Source organism: Saimiri boliviensis, chromosome 19 (assembly GCF_048565385.1).
Source record: "Saimiri boliviensis isolate mSaiBol1 chromosome 19, mSaiBol1.pri, whole genome shotgun sequence".
NCBI classification, from domain to species: domain Eukaryota; kingdom Metazoa; phylum Chordata; class Mammalia; order Primates; family Cebidae; genus Saimiri; species Saimiri boliviensis.
The window spans coordinates 32,948,690-32,972,599 of NC_133467.1; the positions used below are offsets into that span (position 1 = coordinate 32,948,690).

The 23,910-nt window shown below is 37.2% G+C and overlaps 2 protein-coding genes across 2 annotated transcripts; both read left to right on the forward strand.

Annotated features, from left to right (window-relative positions):
- Positions 1–841: 841 nt before the first annotated feature.
- On the forward strand, positions 842–1,780 carry OR10K2 (olfactory receptor family 10 subfamily K member 2). Its single transcript, XM_003937889.1, has one exon. It carries the CDS (start codon positions 842–844, stop codon positions 1,778–1,780), a length of 939 nt encoding a protein of 312 aa, XP_003937938.1.
- A 15,068-nt stretch (positions 1,781–16,848) lies between these two features.
- OR10T2 (olfactory receptor family 10 subfamily T member 2) lies at positions 16,849–17,796 on the forward strand. The gene has a single exon (XM_003937888.3). It carries the CDS (start codon positions 16,849–16,851, stop codon positions 17,794–17,796), a length of 948 nt encoding a protein of 315 aa, XP_003937937.1.
- Positions 17,797–23,910: the final 6,114 nt, after the last annotated feature.

The window sequence follows — 23,910 nt, forward strand, 5'->3', positions numbered from 1 at the left end:
CAGGGGAAAGACGGGTTGCAGAGATGTAAGAGTGGTCATGGGAAAGTAGCCATAGTAAGACTTCAGAAGGAGTTAAGGGAAGTGATGAAAATGGACAGAATCCTGAAGAAAGACTGTGGTCCTTGCTGCCAGAGGAAAGACTCTGATATAGGTATTGGAGAAGGTATAGACATATTCCATCTTGAAATTAATGAATAGACAGAAGAAGAGAAATTTTTTCCACTTTGGAAGCAGAATAAAGCTACAGAATCAAGAGCCAGCATAATGAAAGAACTGACAATTCCTACCAGGAGGTAAGGAAAAAAGCATTGAACAGAATTTGAGTCTAAGTTATGGAGAGATTAAAACTAAGATTGGGAGTTTAGATGTAAGGAGAATGACAGTTAAGAACCATTGAGGATTAGTGAGTTATAGATAAGTATGGTATATTCAGATGGTTTACTTTGCAACTGCAGGAGATTTTTTTTTTTTTTGAGAGAGAATATGGAAACAAGAAAGCAAAAAGAACAAGCACTGTAAGATAAACTAAGAGTGTGAGGCTAAGAATCTGAGTAACAGCCTCACCATGGGAGAAGGGTTGTTTGAATCTGAAAAGCAACAAGAACTTTTTGGCTATGGTTTTAGAAATAGTATGGAGTCTCAGAGTTTGATGAATGCTTGCCTGATTTTAGCAACACCATGTCTTGGAAATACAGGAGGGAGGAGAAAAGATGAGTTCATAACTCAAAGTCTAAGAACACATGCTAATGATCAATTTTTTGTGAATCTACTAATTTTCAGGGATTTCCTTTGGTGCTAACTCCTCTTCTGTCCCGAATTATCTCTTGATGACGTACGCTCCATGGAGCGGGTCAACGAGACTGTGGTGAGAGAGTTCGTCTTCCTCGGCTTCTCATCCCTGGCCAGGCTGCAGCAGTTGCTCTTTGTTATCTTCCTGCTTCTCTACATGTTCACTCTGGGCACCAATGCGATCATCCTTTCCACCATTGTGCTGTACAGAGCCCTTCACACCCCCATGTTCTTCTTCCTCGCCATCCTCTCCTGCTCTGAGACTTGCTACACCTTCGTCATTGTACCAAAGATGCTGGTTGACCTGCTGGCCCAGAAGAAGACCATTTCTTTTGTGGGCTGTGCCATCCAAATGTTTTCCTTCCTCTTCCTTGGCTGTTCTCACTCCTTCCTGCTGGCAGTCATGGGTTATGATCGTTATGTGGCCATTTGTAACCCACTGCGCTACTCAGTGCTCATGGGACATGGGGTGTGTATGGGACTAGTGGCGGCTGCCTGTGCCTGTGGCTTCACTGTTGCACAGATCATCACATCCTTGGTATTTCACCTGCCCTTTCATTCCTCCAATCAACTACATCACTTCTTCTGTGACATCTCTCCTGTCCTTAAACTGGCATCTTACCATAACCACTTTAGTCAGATTGTCATCTTCATGCTTTGTACACTGGTCCTGGCTATCCCCTTATTGTTGATCTTGGTATCCTACATTTACATCATCTCTGCCATACTTCAGTTTCCTTCCACACTGGGTAGGTGCAAAGCTTTTTCCACCTGTGCATCTCACCTCATTATTGTCACTGTCCACTATGGCTGTGCCTCCTTTATCTACTTAAGGCCTCAGTCCAACTACTTTTCAAGCCAGGATGCTCTAATATCAGTATCCTACACTATTGTAACCCCATTGTTCAACCCAATAATTTATAGCTTGAGAAATAAAGAGTTCAGATCAGCCCTTTGTAGAATTGTGAGAAGAACAAGTTCCCTGTCGTAAGATTCATCTTGATTCTGACCAGGCGCAGTGTCTCGTACCTGTAATCCCAGCATTTTGGGAACTGAGGTGAGCAGATCACCTGAGGTCAGGAGTTCAATACCAGCATGGCCAACACGGTGAAATCCCATCTCTGCTCAAAATACACAAATTGGTCAGTGCTGTGATGCGCTCCTGTAGTCCCGGCTGAGGAAGGAGAATTGCTGGAACCTGGGAGGCAGGAAGGTTGCAGTGAGATTGTACCACTGCACTCCAGCCTGGGCAACAGAGCAAGGCTCCATCTAAAAGAAAAAAAATCTTGTTTCTGCTCCTTCCAAACAGTAAAACACAAGTTATACAGGGAAAAACTCCCAGAACATAAGTGATCAAGCAGTTGAGCATCATGTACAGGAACAGAAATCATTTCCCTTCATCTCCAAATAAAATTTAGAAAAACACAACTGCTTGCCACATTCACATGAATTGCTGCCTATTGAAGTTTTGTTTTTTTTTTTCAATTGAGTGAAAAATAACATGGCTATTATAAGAAAGCATATGTATGTTCAGAATTTTAGGCTCTTGTAAATACTGTCACTCAATCTCAGCCAGGCTGAAAACTAACCCTGCAAAATGTGGCACAAGCCTAACTCTGTTGTAGGAATTCAGAAAGCTTCTACCTTTAGGATTTTTCCAGATGTTTTCTGAATCTCAGTCTTCCAATATAGTCAGATCACAATCGTTAAATGAGATACTTGTAAAGTGCTATTAACAATGTTTGGTGCATAAGATACACCCAAATGTTCAAGTTAGAAAATTATGAAAAGTTATCCATTTCCATGCTTTGGGCATATTAATGAAATAGGATTATTTCTCATTTTTAATGCAGTGGCACACATCTAAATTTGGTGAGCACACCTTGAAGATATTCACAGGGGAATGGGTTAAAGAGAGGACCTAAAAATCACCCAGAGTGACCAGGAAAGGCAAGTTAAAGCATAAGTCAATTTCACTAATTATTCACCAAGTGGAAACCTTTGCATACAGAGCAATCAGTCTGTTCTCCATGCAGCTCAAGAGTTTGCATGTATGTTTGAGACCAGAACTTGAATCTGATGTTTTCATTCTCTCTCCTTTCTGCAGGAGAGAGAGCCAACAGGAAATTCCACAATGATGATGGTTTATCACATTGTATCTCTTTTCAAGATCCATTTGTCAATAAAACTCTCTCGATGGATTTATTTTGCTTCTAAGTTTTTTTCCTTTCTTCTACCAGTCTCTTCATCGGTAACATATACGTTCTAGGGGCTCATGTCCTGTTTCTAGGGGTTGAAGCGGGAGGAAAGGAAGGGGAATGCTTTGTTCACAGGCCCTCTTTCTTATAGGACATTTGCCAAGAATGTAAATCAACTGCATTTCTTCCATTTCTTTGAAGCTTGAAACTTGCTGATGATGGGACTTGAAAATCACAGACTGATGCAAAATTAATGTCAGTGGCCACCAGGCTGTCTTTTCCTTGGTCATATTGCTCACGCCGGGCCTCCAGCCTGTCAAGTTGATTCATGAAAAGTAAATGAGCTGAGTTTGATGTGTTAATTATTTATATCTGCACTGTGTGCTACTGTTTAAAAATGTTACTTCATCTAAACCTTAGAGCATATAAGGAAAGTATATATTATGATTTGCATTTTGTAGATGAGAGAAATGACAGACAGACAAATAAAATGACTTGCGTACTAATGATTAAAAGAATTAATGCTGAGTCCACATGATCTACTTTCTTTATTAATGCTTTCATAGTGCTTCTACATGGCCCTTGAAAAGACTGTGACTTTTTTAATTAATAGGGTAGAATGTGTAAGTATTCACCTTGAACAACAGAAGACTAAACCATGTGTCATCTGTGGGAAAATACCCTCTTGATGTTAAATAGTCTTTTAAATCTTGTTCCTTTCCAAAAGCTATGAATCCTATTATTTTGGGGTCTGACGCCACAACACTGACAAGTGGGCAGGATCATTGTGTTAAGAGGTCATGAACACAAAAAATGACTCTACTGTCATTTTATCCTTCCTCTTATTTTTTCCATGTGAATGACGATTTAAGTTGACGTTGGTCCTGAACTCCCACATGTTAAAACTAAACATCTTGCTCTCTCTGTTCCTCTTTCCACACATGTGCATACACACATATTGCTATTGTCCAGTCATATGTAATTTGCAAATACTGTCACCAACTGGGAAACCTGGTGGGTTTCTTGATCACAGGGTTTACACTGCCTGGTGTTGTTTGTGGCCATGTTGTTCTTGGACACACTTTACTTGGCACTGACTCCTCCTCCCTCGTGGTTCTGCAGATAGAGAGGGCTTGATCTTCTGTCTCCCATTTTATAGTTTCTGAAGCTAAATCTTCAGTGAATGAATGTCGATACCCAAAGGACATTGTCTGGCCTCATTTATTTGGTTTTTATATTAAGCATAACACAGATGTTAAAGTCATATTCTTACTCATCCATTTCACTTCATTCTGCATAACAAAATGATGCCTTTGCCTCTGACTTGGCTGTTCCTTTGTTTTGATGTCTGTGTCAGGATTTCATGCATTTCTATTTACTTGTTTGGACCTTGGCCCAGATTGTTAAACCCTTCTCTGTCCCTGTTTCATGCTGACCTTGGGTTAATTCTACAAGAGGAAGTCTTGTAGGTCCTGATGTGAGGGCTTTCTAGATCAAGAATTCCATTGCTCCCATTAACACTGTGATGGGGAACCCCGGACTTCTATCCTGATTTTCACACGTACCATTTATTACCTCACAATTGACATAATATCCTTCTTTTATTTTCTGATCATGAAGATTGAATAAGACAACTTGTGTAAAGTTTTAAGTAATTTCCTTATGTATATTAGGTCAACAAGCAATGGCCGATGTTATTCACAAGGCCTCCCCAACCCTAGAGTGTCCAAGGGGGGCTTGCTAGTAAGAACAAAATAGAGATAGCTAAAGTGGAAGAGCGAGTAAAAAAGGACAGAGAAATGGTGAAAGTAATGAACCCTCCCAAATCACCTTTGTAAAGTAAGTCCTCACTTACTGTAATGATAAGATTATAATAAATATTATAATAAATCTGAGCTATCCATATGTTTGCAAAGATTAATAAATGATGATAATTATTTACCCAATTTTGGATGGATCAAGTAATGGTGATCATAGTAGTGGAGGTTACATTAAGGGACAAATGCTTGCAAAGAAAACATTGTAAGGACACCTCCTACCACCAGGTAGTTCAAAACAATCACAAATACGGCAGGCTCACTGAACACTTTCATATCACATTGTTTATTGTCATGCATTTGTATCATTATTGCATACTTTACAAATTTTTGTCTTGAAATAATTTGTATTCATTCATTCATTTTCCAACCCATTTATTTCAGTTCAGGATTCTGGATGGCTGAAGCACAAGGCAGGAGCCAAGCCTGACCAGAACACCATTCCATCACAGGGTTCACTCACACACACAGCACACTTACTCAGACTGAGACGATTTAGATATGCCATATTTATTTGTGTGTGTATGTTGTATGTGCTTATGAAATTTTTATTTCTCTTAACAATTCTCATTAAGTTTTTAAATCAAGATTTTGCTGGCCTCCTAAAATGACTTGGGGATTTTTCTTTTATATTCTCTGAAGAATCGGTGAATCATTGAAATTTTATTATCTTTGCTGAAACCAATGGGGACTGGATATTGCTTTATTGAAAGGTTTACAAATAATTCAGTTGTTAAATGTTTGTATAAGTCCCCAGTTTCTTCCAGAATGAATCATATTATGGTTTATTTTATTAACAATTCATTTATTTTTATCCAAATTATACATAGCTATATATAATGTTCTTTACAGTATGTCCTTATTAACTTGTTATTCTCTGCAGCATCGGTGGTTATATCTCTTTGATCATTTCTTATAATGTATATTGGGCTTTTCTTTCACTATCAGTCTCACTAGAGATTTGTCAATTTTATCAGTTTTTTTAAAAGAACAAACTTTTGGGCCGGGCGCGGTGGCTCAAGCCTGTAATCCCAGCACTTTGGGAGGCCGAGGCGGGTGGATCACGAGGTCGAGAGATCGAGACCATTCTGGTCAACATGGTGAAACCCCGTCTCTACTAAAAATACAAAAAATTAGCTGGGCATGGTGGCACGTGCCTGTAATCCCAGCTACTCAGGAGGCTGAGGCAGGAGAATTGCCTGAACCCAGGAGGCGGAGGTTGCGGTGAGCCGAGATCGCGCCATTGCACTCCAGCCTGGGTAACAAGCGCGAAACTCCGTCTCAAAAAAAAAAAAAAAAAGAACAAACTTTTGGTTTTGTTGGTATCTGTATGGTAAGTTTGTTTCCTAGTTTAACTATTTCAAGTCCTATCTTTACTGTGACCTTTTTTTCCCTCTAACATATGACCTTAAGGCTCTGTATGCAGCTTTCAGTCTCTCTTCTTTTCTATGTTGAAAAGGAAGTCTTAGAAATATATAGTCATGAATATATTTATGGAGATATTTATTCATTTTGCTCACTGATGCATGTCTAGTCTAGAGCTGGAAGAGTACCTGGTATATAACAAGCAATAAATATTTATTGCATAGAAAATGAATAGAATACATTACTAGAAAATCCCCATATGTTTGAAACTTAGAAAGCACACTTGTAAATAATAGTTTAAAAAGAAATCATATTTTAGTAAGAAAATATTTTTAAATACTGTACATGAAAACTTGTGATATTTAACTAAAATAGTACATAGAAGGAAATATACAGCCATAAACATATTATTTATATATAGATAATGGTATTATTTTAAAAGATACATTAGACCTCCCAAATGATGGTAGATTTTTGCATTTCTTTCTTTAATTCTGAATATGTATGTATATATATATATATATATATATATATATATATATATATATACTGGTGGCTTCCTAATTAATAAAAATGCATGCATTATAAACCAAACCCCTCTGTCATTGGTAATTTTGTTATAAAACCTAATATATCACATTTTAACACATCTATACTACATTCCTTTGGGTTTTATAAGTCTAATTATTTAATTGTTATATCTCTATTAATCAGACTTTGTTAGGTTATTCTCCAATAGAAAATAATGCTAAATTCTAAATTGCTTAGAACCACAAAGTTCTGTTTCTTAAACAAGTTGTGTGTGAGTATCATCTCTCAAAAGATTCTTCTTCCTTTATTCTGTGACTAAGATGGAAGAAACAGCCTTTAAGAAAATAGCATGCTGTTCTTACTAAGGGGGAAGAAGCAAGATAATAGAGCTGTACCATAGCTCTTTTTTTTTTTAATTGCATTTTAGGTTTTGGGGTACATGCGAAGAACATGCAAGATTGTTGCATAGGTACACACATGGCAGTGTGGTTTTCTGCCTTCCTTCCCCTCGCCTGTATCTGGCATTTCTTCCCATGCTATCTCTTCCCACCTCCCCACCCCCCGTCCCTCCCCCATTTCCCCCCAATGGACCCTAGTGCGTAGTGCTCCCCTCCCTGTGCCCATGTGTTCTCATTGATCAACACCCGCCTATGAGTGAGAACATGCGGTGTTTGATTTTCTGCTCTTGTGTCAGTTTGCTGAGAATGATGGTTTCCAGGTTCATCCATGTCCCTACAAAGGACGTGAACTCATCATTTTTGATGGCTGCGTAATATTCCATGGTGTATATGTACCACATTTTCCCTATCCAGTCTATCATCGTTGTGCCATAGCTCTTAAAGCTTCTGCTTAATTTTCACAGCACCCATGCTCAAGAGATTGGTTTGAAATTTTCTTTTGTGCTATCTCTTTCAGATTTCTAGCCAATATTGTGCTGATATTTGACATGTACATATTCACTCCAGATCTGCTGTCTACCATTCTTCACTCAGCTTTCGTCCTCAGAAGTCTGACCTATATGGATTACAATAACAGGGCGCAAATATAGAAGATATAAAAACTGGGATGCTGCTAATCCCAGATTATTTCATTGTCTATGGTATTTTCCTGTCTCTTAAATTTCCTTTCTTTTGATGTGCTATTTATTTTCTAGTGGACCTTGGGTAAAACAGTGATTAGGAGCAAGAGTGACTTAAGAAAAAAAAATCCTGAAAATGAGATTCTTGGATTGGGTTACTTGTATATCTAATGAGTACACAGATAACTTCCTTGTTGGGATAAAAAAGGATGAGTTCATTCCAGCATTTAATACCTTTTTTTTTGTTTTTTTTAGAGACAGTGTCTCACTCTGTCATCTAGGCTGGAGTGCAGTGGCATGACTTCGGCTCACTGCAACCTCCGTCTCCCAGGTTCAAGCGATTCTCCTGCCTCAGTCTCCCAAGAGACTGGGACTACAGTAGCACACCACCACGCCTGGCTAATTTTTTTGTATTTTTAGTAGAGACGGGGTTTCGTCATGTTGGCCAGGCTGGTCTTGAACTCTTGACCTAATACCATTTAATTACCAGATAAGCACCAGTAATAGCATAGGATGAATTAGAAAGGGAGGGCAAGACATTGGGGGATCATGTGGTTGTCACATAGATGGCATGGCAATAACAGGGATTTCAGAAATTTCTTAAGCTTCTGGTTTTTCTTTTTAATTATCACAGAGAATAAGCATAGACAAAAGGGAAATTATAAGTAATAAACATTTTTATATATGAAAAAATCAAAATGTTTTTATAACACATTTGAAGGATCATCTGGGGTTTCAGGGCAGCCATAGGGAAGGATGAAGCACACAAACTGATTGTACATTTAGCTTTCAAATATCAGCCTGACCTGCGCTCTTCTATTCAATAAGAAGTAAGACTTTGAGACATGAAATGGACATTTTTTAGCAGATCCAAGTGAGGCTGAGATCTTGATGACCCATTTCCTCTAAATTACCCTTGTCTGTTGAGGTAAATATCACACCCCCAACACGTGCACACACACAGGCACACACACCACATCTAAGGTAATCAACAGTCCTCTACATAAAAGATTCAGGGTTGCACCTGAAATAATGGCCCCATCACTTAAATTTGTTTCTAGGCCTACTACAGGAACTAGATCACAATGTAATTGGATAGAGAGGTACATGGTTGGTTCTGTGAACAGATAAACTGCAATAATAATAATAATAATAATAATAATTTTAAAATGCCTTCCAATTTGTATCTGTGGGAGTTAGGAGAGTATATGTAGGAAAGAATTGTAAGGATTTTAGCCAATGGGGAGGAAACATAAATTGGAATTCAGTCAAACTCATTGCTATGGGAGCACTCTCTTGGGCTTCAGAACTTAATATATTGGCTCATGCATCCAAAAGTGACATTAATATTTTGCTAGCTAATAGACTAAACAAAACCTAAACTAATCATTGATTTATGGTTAATAAGTTGGAAATGCCACATCTTTTCACTCACTGTAAAGGAATTCATTCAAAGGTTCAGAGAAATAGATGTGTTGGAATGAATGAATTTGGACAACCTCCTTGGCCAATCCCAAACCAGCATTACACAGGGGACCTGGAAAATAATCACTCACCAGTGCATCAATAAGTGCATTGGTGATGAGAATATTAACATCTTTGAAGAGTTCTATGGAAGTTGTCATTCGTAACCTAGAGACGATGGTGATGATGCTACAGAGAAATTGAGTCCACTGCTATCGATAAGAATAATAGTATTCCAGGGGATGGAAGGCAGAAGGCTACACGAAACTGTCAGGGAGAAGATACAGAAAATGACCAATATAATTCTAAAGTTCAAAGTAATGAGAGGAGTTTTGTCCTGCAGGGATCTGTAGAAATGGCTAATGGATAAGGGATTTCTAGCAATGAAGCAGATGAGCAGACAACTAAAGTGATGTTTGACATTTATTTCATGTCTGACGAAGAGATAAAAGTAAGTTACTGGTGTTTTAATTCACGTCCTCCTATACAATTGCCAATTCAACAACAATTCCCAAACCCGAAACCCCTTGATTGTGAGAGCAGATGGGAGTTTTGAGAAAAGACACGACAGCGTGGCCACAATTATATCCTGAGAATCTTGTTCCAATATTTCCCCAGATAACTTTGCCATCTACTAAGGTATCTGTGTACTAGATAAAGAAAAATACCCAGGCCTTCTAGGGATTAGAAGAGATGCTGTCTATTAACCTATACAGATCCTAAGAGACCCCAAATGCCACTATGATCTACTGTTCAGAGTGACTTATAGAGGTAAGGTATTAAATTGAGCCTTGGCTCAAGTTTACCAGGGTTTAAGGCTGTTTGAGCTTAGGCTTCTGTGAAAGTTGATCTATTTCTTGTTTAATTTTATTCCTATTTATATTCCCTTTTTAAATGTCAATTCAAAGTTTGGGAAGTTCACCAGCCCCATTACTCTTCAGTCGTCTGTGATCTATATATTTGCCCTTTATCTTCATGTGTCTCAGCCTCTTGATTTTTTGGTAATATCTTCCCGAATTGTCAGATTCTCCTTGGGAGGTAATTACTGCCAAATGCCAGGACAACACAGGTTTCTTGCTTTTCCTAAATCCTAATCCTTTGTTAAAGTCTGATGCCTTCAATATTTTTTTTCCAATAGTTTTTGTAGTTGTTCTCGTTATTCCTAGTCTCTGGGTTGACTGAAAATTTCCAACTCACTATTCCCAAAAGAACTCTAATCTGTATATTTTAAGTAAAGTAAATATCTTAAAACATAATATATACCCTAAATGACACATAAATCATAAGAGTTTAGCTTGATAAAATTGTTACAGATTGAACATAACTAATAAATTAAATATGAGAACCATGTGGGGCTCCATTGTACTGCTTCCCAGGTATGAAATTTCTAAATATAACTTCTATCCTTACTTCTATCACCATAATTTCGACCTTTCCTTGATCATTATATAAAAGGAATCACACTGTGTTTGGCCTATATCTCTACATATATCACATCTATGAGAATCTTATTTTCTTTTTGTTTTTTTTTTTTTAGTAGACTTTCTTTTTAGAGCATATTTAGGTTTATAGAAAATTGCACAGAAAATACCAAATTCCCTTATGGCTTCTCTCTCCTGCACAGTTTTTCCTATTATTAACATCTTGAATTATTGTGGTATGTTTTTTATTTATTAGACCAATGTTGACACATTCTTATTAACCTAAGTCCATATATTTTACATTTGGGTTCATGCTACATTTTTCAGAAATACATAATGTCATATATCACAATTATGGTATTATACAGAATAGTTTCACTGTCCTAAAAATGCCTTGGGCCCTACTGATTTTTCCCTCCCCACCTTCTCTGAATCCCTGGAAACCATTAGTCATTTTACTATCTCAATACCGTTGCTTTGTCTAGAATGTCAGGTAGTTGGGATCACATACTATATAGGCTTTTCTGACAGCTTTTTTTTTCACGTAGCAATATGCATTTAAGGTTCCTCAATGACTTTTCAGAGCTTGAGAACCCATTTATTTTTCTATTTAACTGTTCTTTTACCAATACCACCCTGTCTTGATTACTGTAGCTTTACAGTAAGTTGAAGTCAGATACTGTCAGTTCTTCAGCTTTGGTCCTCTCCTTCAATATGTTTTAAAATGTTGATTTTATTTTTATTCAGATACGGTGAGGTCAGCAGATCAAGAGATGACTGCCATTGAAAGATAGTTGATTACTTAGAGTTCCTGAGTGCCTGAGTGGGTAGGGGGCATATCACACCACACATGAAGTACCATGGGGAGAATACCAGAGCACAAAGTTCAGTTGAAGGCAGAGAGCAAGGGGAAGTTTTGGAGAGCCTTTGTAATGGTTTTTGAGGCGAAGCAGGGTAAGTGGTTTTGAGCAGGTTTAGAATTGGCAAGTTTAAACAATTTCACGGATTCCTGGACTATCCTTAGTTGCCCGATGCCTGGTGGGGTGATTAGGATAAGAAAATAGTGTCCCTCAGTCCAAGAGTATGAAAAAATAGGCAATTGTATGTATGACTTCTGGATTTATTTGATTTCACATGAAATTAAACTCCTTGTGAATCTGCTAACCCCAAGGGGGCTGGTCTTTTTTCTGGTCAGGAAGGCCTCAGATGTCAAAGCATCAAATATGGAAACTAGGAAACACGTTTAATATCTAATTTCCAACTCCCTGACTTATTAGATTATGTCTGTAATTTCTGTCAGCCTCATCATGCCTGTGATTCTCTCAAATCAACAGCTTGGGTTTGTAATGTCATCCAGATAAACAGATCTCCTTGGAACAGAAGCAATTTCCAGTGTTTATTGATGGGTTTTCTTTCTTTGGATTTTGACATAAAAATTCCTACTATACCTTCAGCTTGTCAGTAGATTTCTAAAGATTTTTAAAAATATTTTCCCAACAATTTTGTTTTCAGAAGGAAAGTTTTCTCATGTGACCAGCTGAGCCACTGCCAGAAATGGGAGTTCTCAGCCTTCCTCATCAGTCCTTTTTCCTTTGGGTGTCCGAGGCACAAAACATTCAGCATTGACGTTTTAGTCCTAATTCTTATATTTCCACTTGGCTTATTATTCCAGAATATTTTTGTTCATCAAATCATTTGCTGAATCTCAGCCCTGGTTGTGGTCAAGGCAATCTCTGCCGGGGGTGCTCATCCTTGTTATTGCCCTGTTGTTAATGTCGCAATAACATTGAGCATCGTTATACCTCTTATTATAGTCAGTTCTGCTTGCATCTGTCTTCTCTACTAGATCAAATCAATTCACATATTTTATCTTTGTATCACTGTAATGCCTCATATACTGCTCTCCAAATCATGGCACTCAATAAATGGTTGCTGGATGAAATTCATTTTCTTACAATAATTCCTTGGGCAGAATTAAGAAATTTAGTTCTTTGGTTTTTTTTCCAGGCTTTGATTTAGGAGAACAGAGCCTGCTTATATAATTCCTGAAAGTGCCAAGCATACCTGTACTTACCAACTCCTGCTTTCATCTCTTTACCTTATCAAGGCAGTTTTATTGTATATCTCCTGGTTGGAAAATTTGGTTTCTCCTGGAATTTCAATGTTTTGTAGGCTTGATGTCAGGAAATCACTAGAATACTTATCTGCATTTGTAGTGCTTTGCAGAGATGGAATGTTTTATTGCAATTTGAATTTTTTATTTTGGTATTAAATGGTATGTCCTGTTCAAGGTTAGTCATTTATTTTCCCTCTTGCTTTAGCTCTTACTAAGTCTCAGAAGGCCCTGCTTCTTGGAATCCCAGAGGGCTATAAATACTCTCGAATATAATTATATAGAATCTGAATTGACATATGAATATAGACCAGGTTATTTTCAGTTCTTATTTAAGACTCAAAAAGGTTTGGGCAACTAAGTCTCCATTTAGCCCTTTATGAAATGCTTTGGTGCATTTTATTCCAATTATTTAATCTTTCAGGACAAATGCCATTAATTTTACAACTGACTTTCTGCTGCCTCTTTCAATATTTAAAAGTTCTACCAGACTATAAGTCAACAAAGTCACATGGCAGCTTCCTTGATCTTTTGGACATAAGTAGGTAAGTCTATTTTCTTTGTCAGTTGCTACCTAAAGAAAGAAATATTTTCTACCAAAAATTCAGATGCAAATACATTTGCATAGTTTTTATTGTTATAAAAAGGATTCTGAGTCAAAGTAAAACTTTATTTGCTCTTTTCTTGAAATGAAAAAGCTTCCACTCTGATAGAGTGCACATACACACACAAATACAGACACATACACACACATATACACCCACCTCATCTTAATATATCAAATTTAAATGCTGAGGGGTCAAGCAACAGAAGTAACTGGAAAGGCAGAAAAACTCATTAGTGGGATTTCTCTTTTTTAAATAATAATTTTCAGAAAAATAAACATTTAAGAGTGATATGGATTATAGTAGAATAATGAGTATTCTTTTTTTAAAAAAAAAGGCATATGAGAAAACTCATAAACAAAATAAGAATTAAACCATGCCATAATTTATTAAGTATTTAATAAGTGCCTGTTATGTGCCTAGTATTGTTTAAAGCTGCTGCAGATTGTTTAGAATACATTGCTATGCCCCCTGCCTCAAAGAAACAATGTATATAGGGTTATGAGGCATCTACATAGGCAAATTGATTATAAAGTAATACAAGATAATACTATCCTGTTCCTGTACTTGCAAGGTTTAAAAACCCCTAGAGGCTATAAAGAGAATGAGCATCTGTAAGGACGCTAGTAGGCAGGGAAGGTTTATTGGAGAACATGGGACATGGAAGGATTTGAGTATGAAAAACAATAGGCAAAACAAACATATGAAGCAACCTGAAAAAATACATAAAAACAGTACTAGCGTTGTGGCCAAGATTGGAGGATATTTTGTATATAACCAAATTCTCATGTAAGTCACAAAAAAAAGAAGCTGATGATTTAGGGAGACATTGAAAATTGTTTGATTCGTAAAACTGTGATTGAAATTAAGCAACATCCTCTTAACTTTCCTTGCCTTTGTGTTTTCATCAATTGTATCCTTGATGTGCCTATTTTCCTGCCCCTTTTTCCTTTTTCTTATCTCCCTAATCTTAGGATTAAAAAGAATAAAGCTCTTATTATAAAATTTGATAATTCAAAAACTTGGATAATTAAAATTGGATTATTCCAGAGAAGTCAGAAATGCTAAAACAAGTTTTACTTGAACAGGCAGTGTGGAACTATGCTTTAGTTTCTTGGAAAAAGTATATAGGCAGATCATCTTCTCACAAGATAAAGAATGGGTGCCATAAAATGTGGTAAGCACGCCGGGCGCGGTGGCTCAAGCCTGTAATCCCAGCACTGTGGGAGGCCGAGGCGGGTGGATCACGAGGTCGAGAGATCGAGACCATCCTGGTCAACATGGTGAAACCCTGTCTCTACTAAAAATACAAAAAATTAGCTGGGCATGGTGGCACGTGCCTGTAGTCCCAGCTACTCAGGAGGCTGAGGCAGGAGAATTGCCTGAACCCAGGAGACGGAGGTTGCGGTGAGCCGAGATCGTGCCATTGCACTCCACCCTGGGTAACAAGAGCGAAACTCCGTCTCAAAAAAAGAAAAAAAAAAAATGTGGTAAGCACAAAGAAAGTGGATTTGAAGTTAGAAGACTTGAATTCTGGTATCGGATCTACCACTTGAGCATATTATTTAATTTTTTGACATTCTAATCAGGTCAACATCTTGAACACATGATAAATCACAAGCTATGTTATATCCTAGTGACTCATTTTTTAATTTAAAAAGTTATTCCTGCACATAATAAGCTTATAATCTATAAAGTGTGCCAAATACATAAGGAGGTGTGTTCAATGCAACGTGTTAAATGCAAGGATGAGGATGTTCACAGGTTACTCTGCCCAGGAGAGGGCCCTTAGTACACTTGCCTTACCTGTGAGAGAAAGACAGATACTTTTGCTATCTACCAGGATGTTAGAGTCAAATGAGGTAGCTTACAGGAAAGCACCGTATTTTCTGCAAGGTCTGATACAAAGGAGAAAGCTGTTGTAACAGGTGTGTGGAACCACCTAAGCAAATAAACCACAACAGAGATGATGAATAATGAACCCAAGTGTGTCATTTCAAACAACTCCTAACATTTTATAGCCGTTAAAGTAACCAAGAAGTTGGGAGATGTTGAGAACCAGCAAATATTATATCTGGTTCTCCTGAATCTCTGAAGCTGATTCTGAAAGGAAAAATGATTAGGGCTCTGGGAGAAGGAATAACCTAGACTATAAGATAATGGGAAGTTCCTGAGATAATTCCTTCTTTTTGCCTTTATCACTTTCTGGCTACTTTATTTGCAAGAGATCCAAGGTGCATTCATGTTATTTCCTCTTCTTTCTTCTTGTATCTTAACCTAAGTCTTCCTGCTCCACCCTTGTCCCAGGTGATCATCAATCTATTTTGTTTCATAGACAGATATGCCATAGCCTTGTGACCCAGGTTTTACACTGTGTCCCTTCACAGGAATTCATAAACATGCAGAACAAGTGTCATAGAATCATGCAAGAGAATTCAAAGGCTATAGAGTCCTTAGATTTAAAAAGGTAGATTTATTAAAGAACCCTGCTTTGATCATTCCACAATGTATACACATATGCACACATCACATCATACCCCATAAATAGATACAATTATTAGTTGCTAACGAAAAGTAAAATTTAAAAAGAAAATAATTTTAATGTAAACATGATAGTTCTTTAATTGCATATTTAAATTTTTTGCTCAATTAAAAAAAAAGAATCTCAAGATAAGAACACATGAGTCAAATGCAGGAAAATCCTATCCTGATTTAAGGGTCCAGGCTTTTCTAGCGTTTGAGTATCAAACCAAGACATTTGCCTCTCAACTCCTTAGCTGCAAAAGCAGCTGATACATAGACTGGAGTTACTATATGTTAAGTGCTGCTTCAAGTACTTTACTTACACAATCTAAGTTAATTCTTATAACAAACCTATATAATATGTTCTATTATTATTTATGTCTCACACTGAAGTTCATATCCCTAAGTGGCAAAGGCAAGATTCAGACTCTAGCATTCTGGTTCCTGAGTCCATGCTCTGAGGCAAAGTGCTTTAATGCCTTTACAGTAATGCTAATTAAATGGATGGTGATATTAGGGAAAGAAACCAACATGCTAGGATAGAATATACATGCAAGGACCAAATACATACAGTACAAGAAAAATAAGTTAAATTTTTCTATTCCATGTTAAAGGTAATGTTCTTCTAAAACTGAGAGAATTTTCTCAGTTTGTCAAGTATTTTCAAATTTTCTCAGTTTTCTCAACTTTGTCAAATAGTTGGATCCTTTTAACTTTTGGGTATTTATGTACTGTAGGTATTCATTTCTCTGTTATTTCAAATTAATGATTTATTGGAAAAATCATTAAAGGGGCTGTCTATATCTAGATAGACTGAGAGAAAGAGATGTTAATATTATGAATCTGACAATATACTTGAAGTGGAGGCGTTGCAAAAAATGTTCTTATTACAATGACAGTTATCATTTTGTCTCTTTCAAACATTTTCACAGAAAGTCCTTCAGATGCGAGGTTTCAACAAAACCACTGTGGTTACACAGTTCGTCCTGGTGGGCTTCTCCAGCCTGGGGGAGCTCCAGCTGCTGCTTTTTGTTATCTTCCTTCTCTTATATGTGACAATCCTGGTGGCCAACGTGACCATCATGGCCGTTATTCGCTTCAGCTGGACTCTCCACACCCCCATGTATGGTTTTCTATTCATCCTTTCATTTTCTGAGTCCTGCTACACTTTTGTCATCATCCCTCAGCTGCTGGTCCACCTGCTCTCAAACACCAAGACCATCTCCTTCGTGGCCTGTGCCACCCAACTCTTCTTCTTCCTTGGCTTTGCCTGTACCAACTGCTTCCTCATTGCTGTGATGGGGTACGATCGCTATGTAGCTATTTGTCATCCTCTGAGGTACACACTCATCGTGAACAAAAGGCTGGGGTTGGGGTCGATTTGTGTCTCAGGAGCCACAGGATTCTTTATTGCTTTGGTGGCCACCAACCTCATTTGTGACATGCCTTTCTGTGGCCCCAACAGGGTTAATCACTATTTCTGTGACATGGCACCTGTTATCAAGTTAGCCTGCACCGACACCCATGTGAAAGAGCTGGCTTTATTTAGCCTCAGCATCCTGGTGATTATGGTGCCTTTTCTGTTAATCCTCATATCCTATGGCTTCATAGTTCATACCATCCTGAAGATCCCCTCAGCTGAGGGTAAGAGGAAGGCCTTTGCCACTTGTGCCTCACACCTCACTGTGGTCTTTGTCCACTATGGCTGTGCCTCTCTCATCTATCTGCGGCCCAAGTCCAAGTCTGCCTCAGACAAGGATCAGTTGGTGGCAGTGACCTACACAGTGGTAACTCCCTTACTTAATCCTCTTGTCTACAGTCTGAGGAACAAGGAAGTAAAAGCTGCATTGAAAAGAGTTCTTGGAATGCCTGTGACAATCAAGACGAGCTAACAAATAATAATAATAATAATAATAATTAACTAGGACAGTCACAGAAGAAATCAAAGGCATAAAATTTTCTGACCTTTGAAGCATGTCTCAGACAGTGTTTCCAAGGATTAAGACTACTTGTTGCCTTTTTATTTACTCCTCTTCCAAAAAAAAAAAAAAAAAAAAAAAAAATGCAAGTCAATCTACAAACTATATTGTCCAATATCTGGTTAAAAAGAAAAAGAATTTACACTTGACAAAAAGAGAAAAGCATGAGAGCTTTTCAAGGAAAGGCACAACCCAAAACAAATATAAAGACAAGAATTGCTTTTCCGGTTGGAGAGACAGAACAGGATCTGAAGTGACCAGGAGCATTTTATCCAGGACACAATACATTCATCTGTGTGCCAAGTCCCATTCAAAGAGTAAAAATCAAAATGAACAAATATATAGTTTATGGAGGTTGGGACTGGGTGGGTGGAAAAATGAACACTGAAAAAATATGATAATGCAAGATAATCAGATCAGTTAGAATATCAATAAAGGGTTATGAGAATCAAAGAAACAAGTATTTATTTCATCTGAAAGGGAAAAAGATATAGAATAAGTGGGATGAGCCGGGCACGGTGGCTCAAGCCTGTAATCCCAGCACTTTGGGAGGCTGAGGCGGGTGGATCACGAGGTCAAGAGATCGAGACCATCCTGGTCAACATGGTGAAACCCCGTCTCTACTAAAAATACAAAAAATTAGCTGGGCATGGTGGCACGTGCCTGTAATCCCAGCTACTCAGGAGGCTGAGGCAGGAGAATTGCCTGAACCCAGGAGGCGGAGGTTGCGGTGAGCCATTGCACTCCAGCCTGGGTAACAAGAGCGAAACTCCATCTCAAAAAAAAAAAAAAAAAATAAGTGGGATGAAAAGAAGGGAGAGAAAATTTAAACTGGGCCTTAAATGAAGAACAAGATACTAATACGAAGAAACTGGGTTTTATAGTGACAAAAATGTTAGGTAACATGATCAGAATTGTTGATAATTTTGTTGATTTTTATTGTTTATTGTAAATTAAACTTTATTTTTGTTTATAGTTGTTTTGTTTTCATGTAACGATATGTTTAAGTCCTTCAGATGATGTAATCTTATTTAATAATAGACTAAAAATACACGATAATGGCATCCTCATGCTTGCTGATCAAATAGAACATTGTGCTCTGAAGAGGCAAAAATGGCCATAATCTCTATGATGATCATAGCATAACACTTATATGAACCTAACATTTTATTGATTACAATAATATAATTTGAATTACAAACACAGGTCAGAATTGATTTTAAATCTAAATGCTATCATTTTCAAGCTACATAATTTAAGAAATGTTATTTAAAACTATTGAAACAGATGAGCTTTGAATTTTTTCATCTGGCCAACTAAGATTTCCTTTTGAGTAAATATGTGAACTATCTCGTTCTCACAGTGCTTGTCTTCTAGCAGAGGGAGTCAATTACTGTTAATTAGATTCTTTTTCTGCCCAGAGACCCAATCCATGCTAGAATTAAAACCTTCTCATTTGTTAAAATTATGTTACATCTCACAAATGAAAAGCTTAAATATCATTATTTGTATGAATGTGAAAATTACATATAAATTTTTTTTTAGACAAGGTTTCACTCTCTTCACCCAGGCTGGAGTGCAGTGGTGCAGTCTTGGCTCACTGCAGCCTCTGCCTCCAGGATTCAAGCTATTCTAGAGTTTCAACCCCTGAGTAGCTGGGATTACAGGCATCTGACACTATGCCCAGCTAATTGTATTTTTTGTAGAGATGGGTTTTCACCATGTTGACCAGGCTGGTTTCGAACTCCTGACCTCAAGAGATCTGCCCACCTCAGCCTCCCAAAGTGCTGGGATTACAGGCATGAGCCACTGCCCCTGGCCAAAAATGTCCTTACATAACGAATTAACCAGCATGCTTTATTCCCTCTGTAAAGCACCCTGACTGATTTCCATGGCACAATGAACACTCATCTTTAACAGATTACTTTCTGTTGTGCCTGCACATTTCTGCCCTTGCAAATTGTAGTGGGGATTGGGGGTTGTGTTCAAAACCACTTCTAACAGTTGTATTTATCATTCTATTTATTCTATTTATAAAATATAATTTTGTACTATGTAACCTAATAAAGTATAATTGCAAAAAATCATTTGTTTCTAATACAGCCAGGTGAGTGTTTTGGAAGGACTAAGTATGAGAAAGAATATAAAATCAAAACTCTAGACGTCCTGTTCATTTGGATTTGCAAGTGTCTCTAAGTTGCTGCTCATATTTAAATTCCCCAAAATGAATGTAATGCATCGTGAGTGGACTTATGCTAGAGGTACTCTGAAGAACTCTAGTCAAGTAGTCCAACACTCAAAGTAAAAGTTTTATCTTTATATGAATATACTCATAAATATATGTATTTTAAGTGGTTTCACTTAAAACATTTTAGTATGTAAGAGTCATCTTTTTTACATCTTTTTTATTTTCAACTCTGTCAGACTTTGGATTAATCAACCAATTACCTGGCCCTGTGGCCAGGTAATTTTGTTTTTTTTTTTTAACCTATGTAAGAAAGTATTTTTCTGTAGATGAGAATAGAATTGTAACATGCAAGCAAAGGGAAATGTGCTAATGCTGTGGGTGTATGGTTTATTATTTTTCCTTTAAAACTAAGTCCGTATGATTGTATAAACTGCTTTACAACTGAAGAAAGAGGCAGATGCAGAGACAACTCTTGCTTGTCCAAGTTATCCCTCAACCCCCAACATGCCTTGTTAAAGAAGAAATCCACTATTTCCTTCTTGAGGCGTTCTATCCTGAATTTTTCAGAAACCCTGGGGATTTACACATTTAAAAGGGGAATCAGTGGTTTCCATACCAAAAACAAGAGACAGCTGGTTCGCTATGTGCTGCTGTCCTTCCCGCCAGCCACAATATCAGGAGTAGGATTGTTCCTACATGACTGACAGGCAGCGCTGGTTCACTCACTCATCGCAATTGACTTCCCACTAGGCGTGGTTCTTTGAGGGATATTAATCTGTTTCTCCCAGGTAAATTAAAACTATCTCACACTTGTACTCTCCAGGTTTTAACTATGCCCCCCTTTAATTCCCATTCACAATTCTGTATGAACCACCAGCTTTCCTCAGGTACACTGAGTCAGAATTTTGTTGTTTTGTAAGCATTTCAGACCCCAAGTTGCCATCACTCTTTGCTTTATGAGGATGTGTCTACTACATAGGAGCTGCTCCTTTTAAACACTCAGAAGACAATCTGATCATAACATTATGTGTCCATTTATCAAAACATCACACTGTATCTAATAAATATGTACAAGAAAAATGCTGAAAGATCTAGTTACGCTTTTTTCTCTAAAACAATGGGACAAATCACTTAAGGCAAATATACTCTTGCAACTTCAGGGTCTCCTTTATATACCTTTTCAAGTGTGTCTACCTATCTGCCTATGAAAATTGATTCTGGTGATTCAAAGGTGATTTTCTCACTGGAAAAATAGGAAAATTAAAGAAAAAATATTTGAGATTAGAACCAGAAGTATACTTCCTCTAGCAGGGCATTTCCTACCAGCTGTTGTCTTTTCTACTGAATTAAAATATGCAATTAAAATATAAGCTTGAAAAGGGAAATTACTTGAAGTGTTCCATAAAATATTACATTTAACTAGAGCATGAATTTTAAGGAAAACAATTTCTATTTACTGTCTCCATTAAGTAACCTAGGAAAATAGCTATTACATGTCTCAAAAGAGAAAGTCGTAGTTTTCTTTCTCTTTGTAATGATGTGTGAATATTAGATTTTTATCGTGGAGGAAAAAAAGCTTTCTTGAGAAAATAGATTGTAAGGTTTTTAATTTTTTTGTCAATTGTTTTTCCAAAATCATACATTAATATAAATGTTAAATAATTAATATTTTATTATAAATGTATGTTTGTTTTAACAAACATTTTAAAATGTAAGTAGTTCTTTTGAGTTTTTATCTCAAAACTAAATTTACTTATTATTTTTAAAAAATTATTCCCTGTCATATTGTAGAGATAACTAATTAATTTTGCAACTGATCAAGAAACTGCAAAAAATGATAATAAAGAAGAAAGTTTTCGTACTACAACTCTGATGTCAGATTAAGACTGGCCCTTTTAGAAAGTATTTATTTTAATTTAATGAAAAGCTCCTGATACTACTCAGCCATAAAAAGAAACAAAATAATGGCATTTGCAGTAACCTGGATGGAGTTGGAGACCATTATTCTAAGCGGAGTAACTCAGGAATGGAAACCCAAACATCATATGTTCTCACTTTCAAGCAGGAGCTAAGCTATGAGGATGCAAAGACATAATGATACAGTGGACTCTGGGGACTCGAGGGAGAGGTTGGGAGGAGAGTGAGGTATAAAAGAGTGTACATTGGGTACAGTGTACACCACGCCTGTAATGGGTGCATCACAAGGTTGGAAATCACCAGTAAAGAACTGAATCATGTAACCAAGCACCACATGTTTCCCAAAAACTATTGAAATAAAAATTTTAAACATGTTTTTTTAAAAAGTTTCTGGCTTACTACTTACAGGGCTTACTACTTACAGAAACTAAGTGAACCAGGTAACACTATCAGATATTGGGCGTGTATAACGACAAAGCTGGGCATGATCAACAACTTTTAATCATGAATTGGAAGAAGTATATATGTGACTGAGATTTTTTAAAAAAAAATGCTTAAATACACAAGTATATGTGTGTATAGTTTACAATCCCAGAAGGCATATTTTTAAAAAACCATACTCCTACTCTTCTTTCAGTCTGCAACTATGGGCATTTAAGGGAGTTTCCCATGAATATATGACTCAGCATGAAAACTTCCAAGCATGGTTTCCAGCTAGTTCTGCTCGATATAGCAATACCAAGAAGAAGTGGACTCTGTGGTCACTCAGATGGACTTGAACCATCGTCAGGCAGCCCTTCAGGCAGAACATAGGTTTTCTCACTTTATTTGGGTGAAGAGACATCCAGAGGTGAAATTTACAACAAATCCTGGAAAGTTGCTTTGGTCTTGCCATTTTATGACAGACCTAGGACAAAAGTCAGACCATAGCCAATAAGGATATTTGGGGGAATAAGTAGCTAGAAAAACCTCTAAGGACAATCCTTGACTATATAATTGTATCTACATAAATGTTCATCAGTAAAACCCCAAAATACAAATGATCTTAACAATCCAGTAGATATGGTAACCTACTTTGAGATCATCAGTCATCGTTCTTCCCAGCCTACCTAGTGTGTATTAAATGGGATGATGGACAAAGGGACTATGTTGGTAGTGGGGAAAGCTATCTATACACTCAGCAAAATTTATTTAGCCTCATAAAAGCTCACCTGGCTACTGCTTATTGCTAGATGACAACAATACTTATTAACCCTGATATTTTGTGGGGGGTTTTTTCTTCAGTTTGTTGCAACTCTGTCTTACATTTGCTAAAATAACCTATTGAGAATTCAGTATGATATTAGCTTCGGTAAGATACCTTGAAACAGAAGTATGCCATCTTGTGGAAGAAACATATAATATGAAATAGTAATTGATATATGGTGGGCTTGTGGGAACCCTAGGAACGAGGTAGAGGGTTCAATTCTCAACTGTTAACATCGAATTTTACTCAAAGTATTTTCTTCCCAACCATTTCTGTCTGTGCTAACCCAATTCCTTATTGGCCTACAGAATTTGGAACCTAAAGAAAAAGCACTTCCTCAAAAATAGTCATTGGATCAATGAGACCATTGGTCATTTCAGGTTTCCCAAGCTAGTGAACGACCAAGAAAACAAAGAAGTTTGGTGTCACTTAGGGTGGCTTATCTGAGCATCAGAGAGAAATTAGGTTACAATTATATTATAAAGATATGGAGAAGAGACAGAATGTTGAAAGTCTTTTTGCAGGTCTTACTGCACTACCCTGCGTAGAGATAAAAGAAGACACGCACAATCTCATTAATTCTCCAAGGAGTGTGACTTGTCTGGAATAAAGATTTGCATCAAATGCCAATCAATTACTAAGTTAAATGAAGAAAAAAAAAAACATGGCTCGAGCA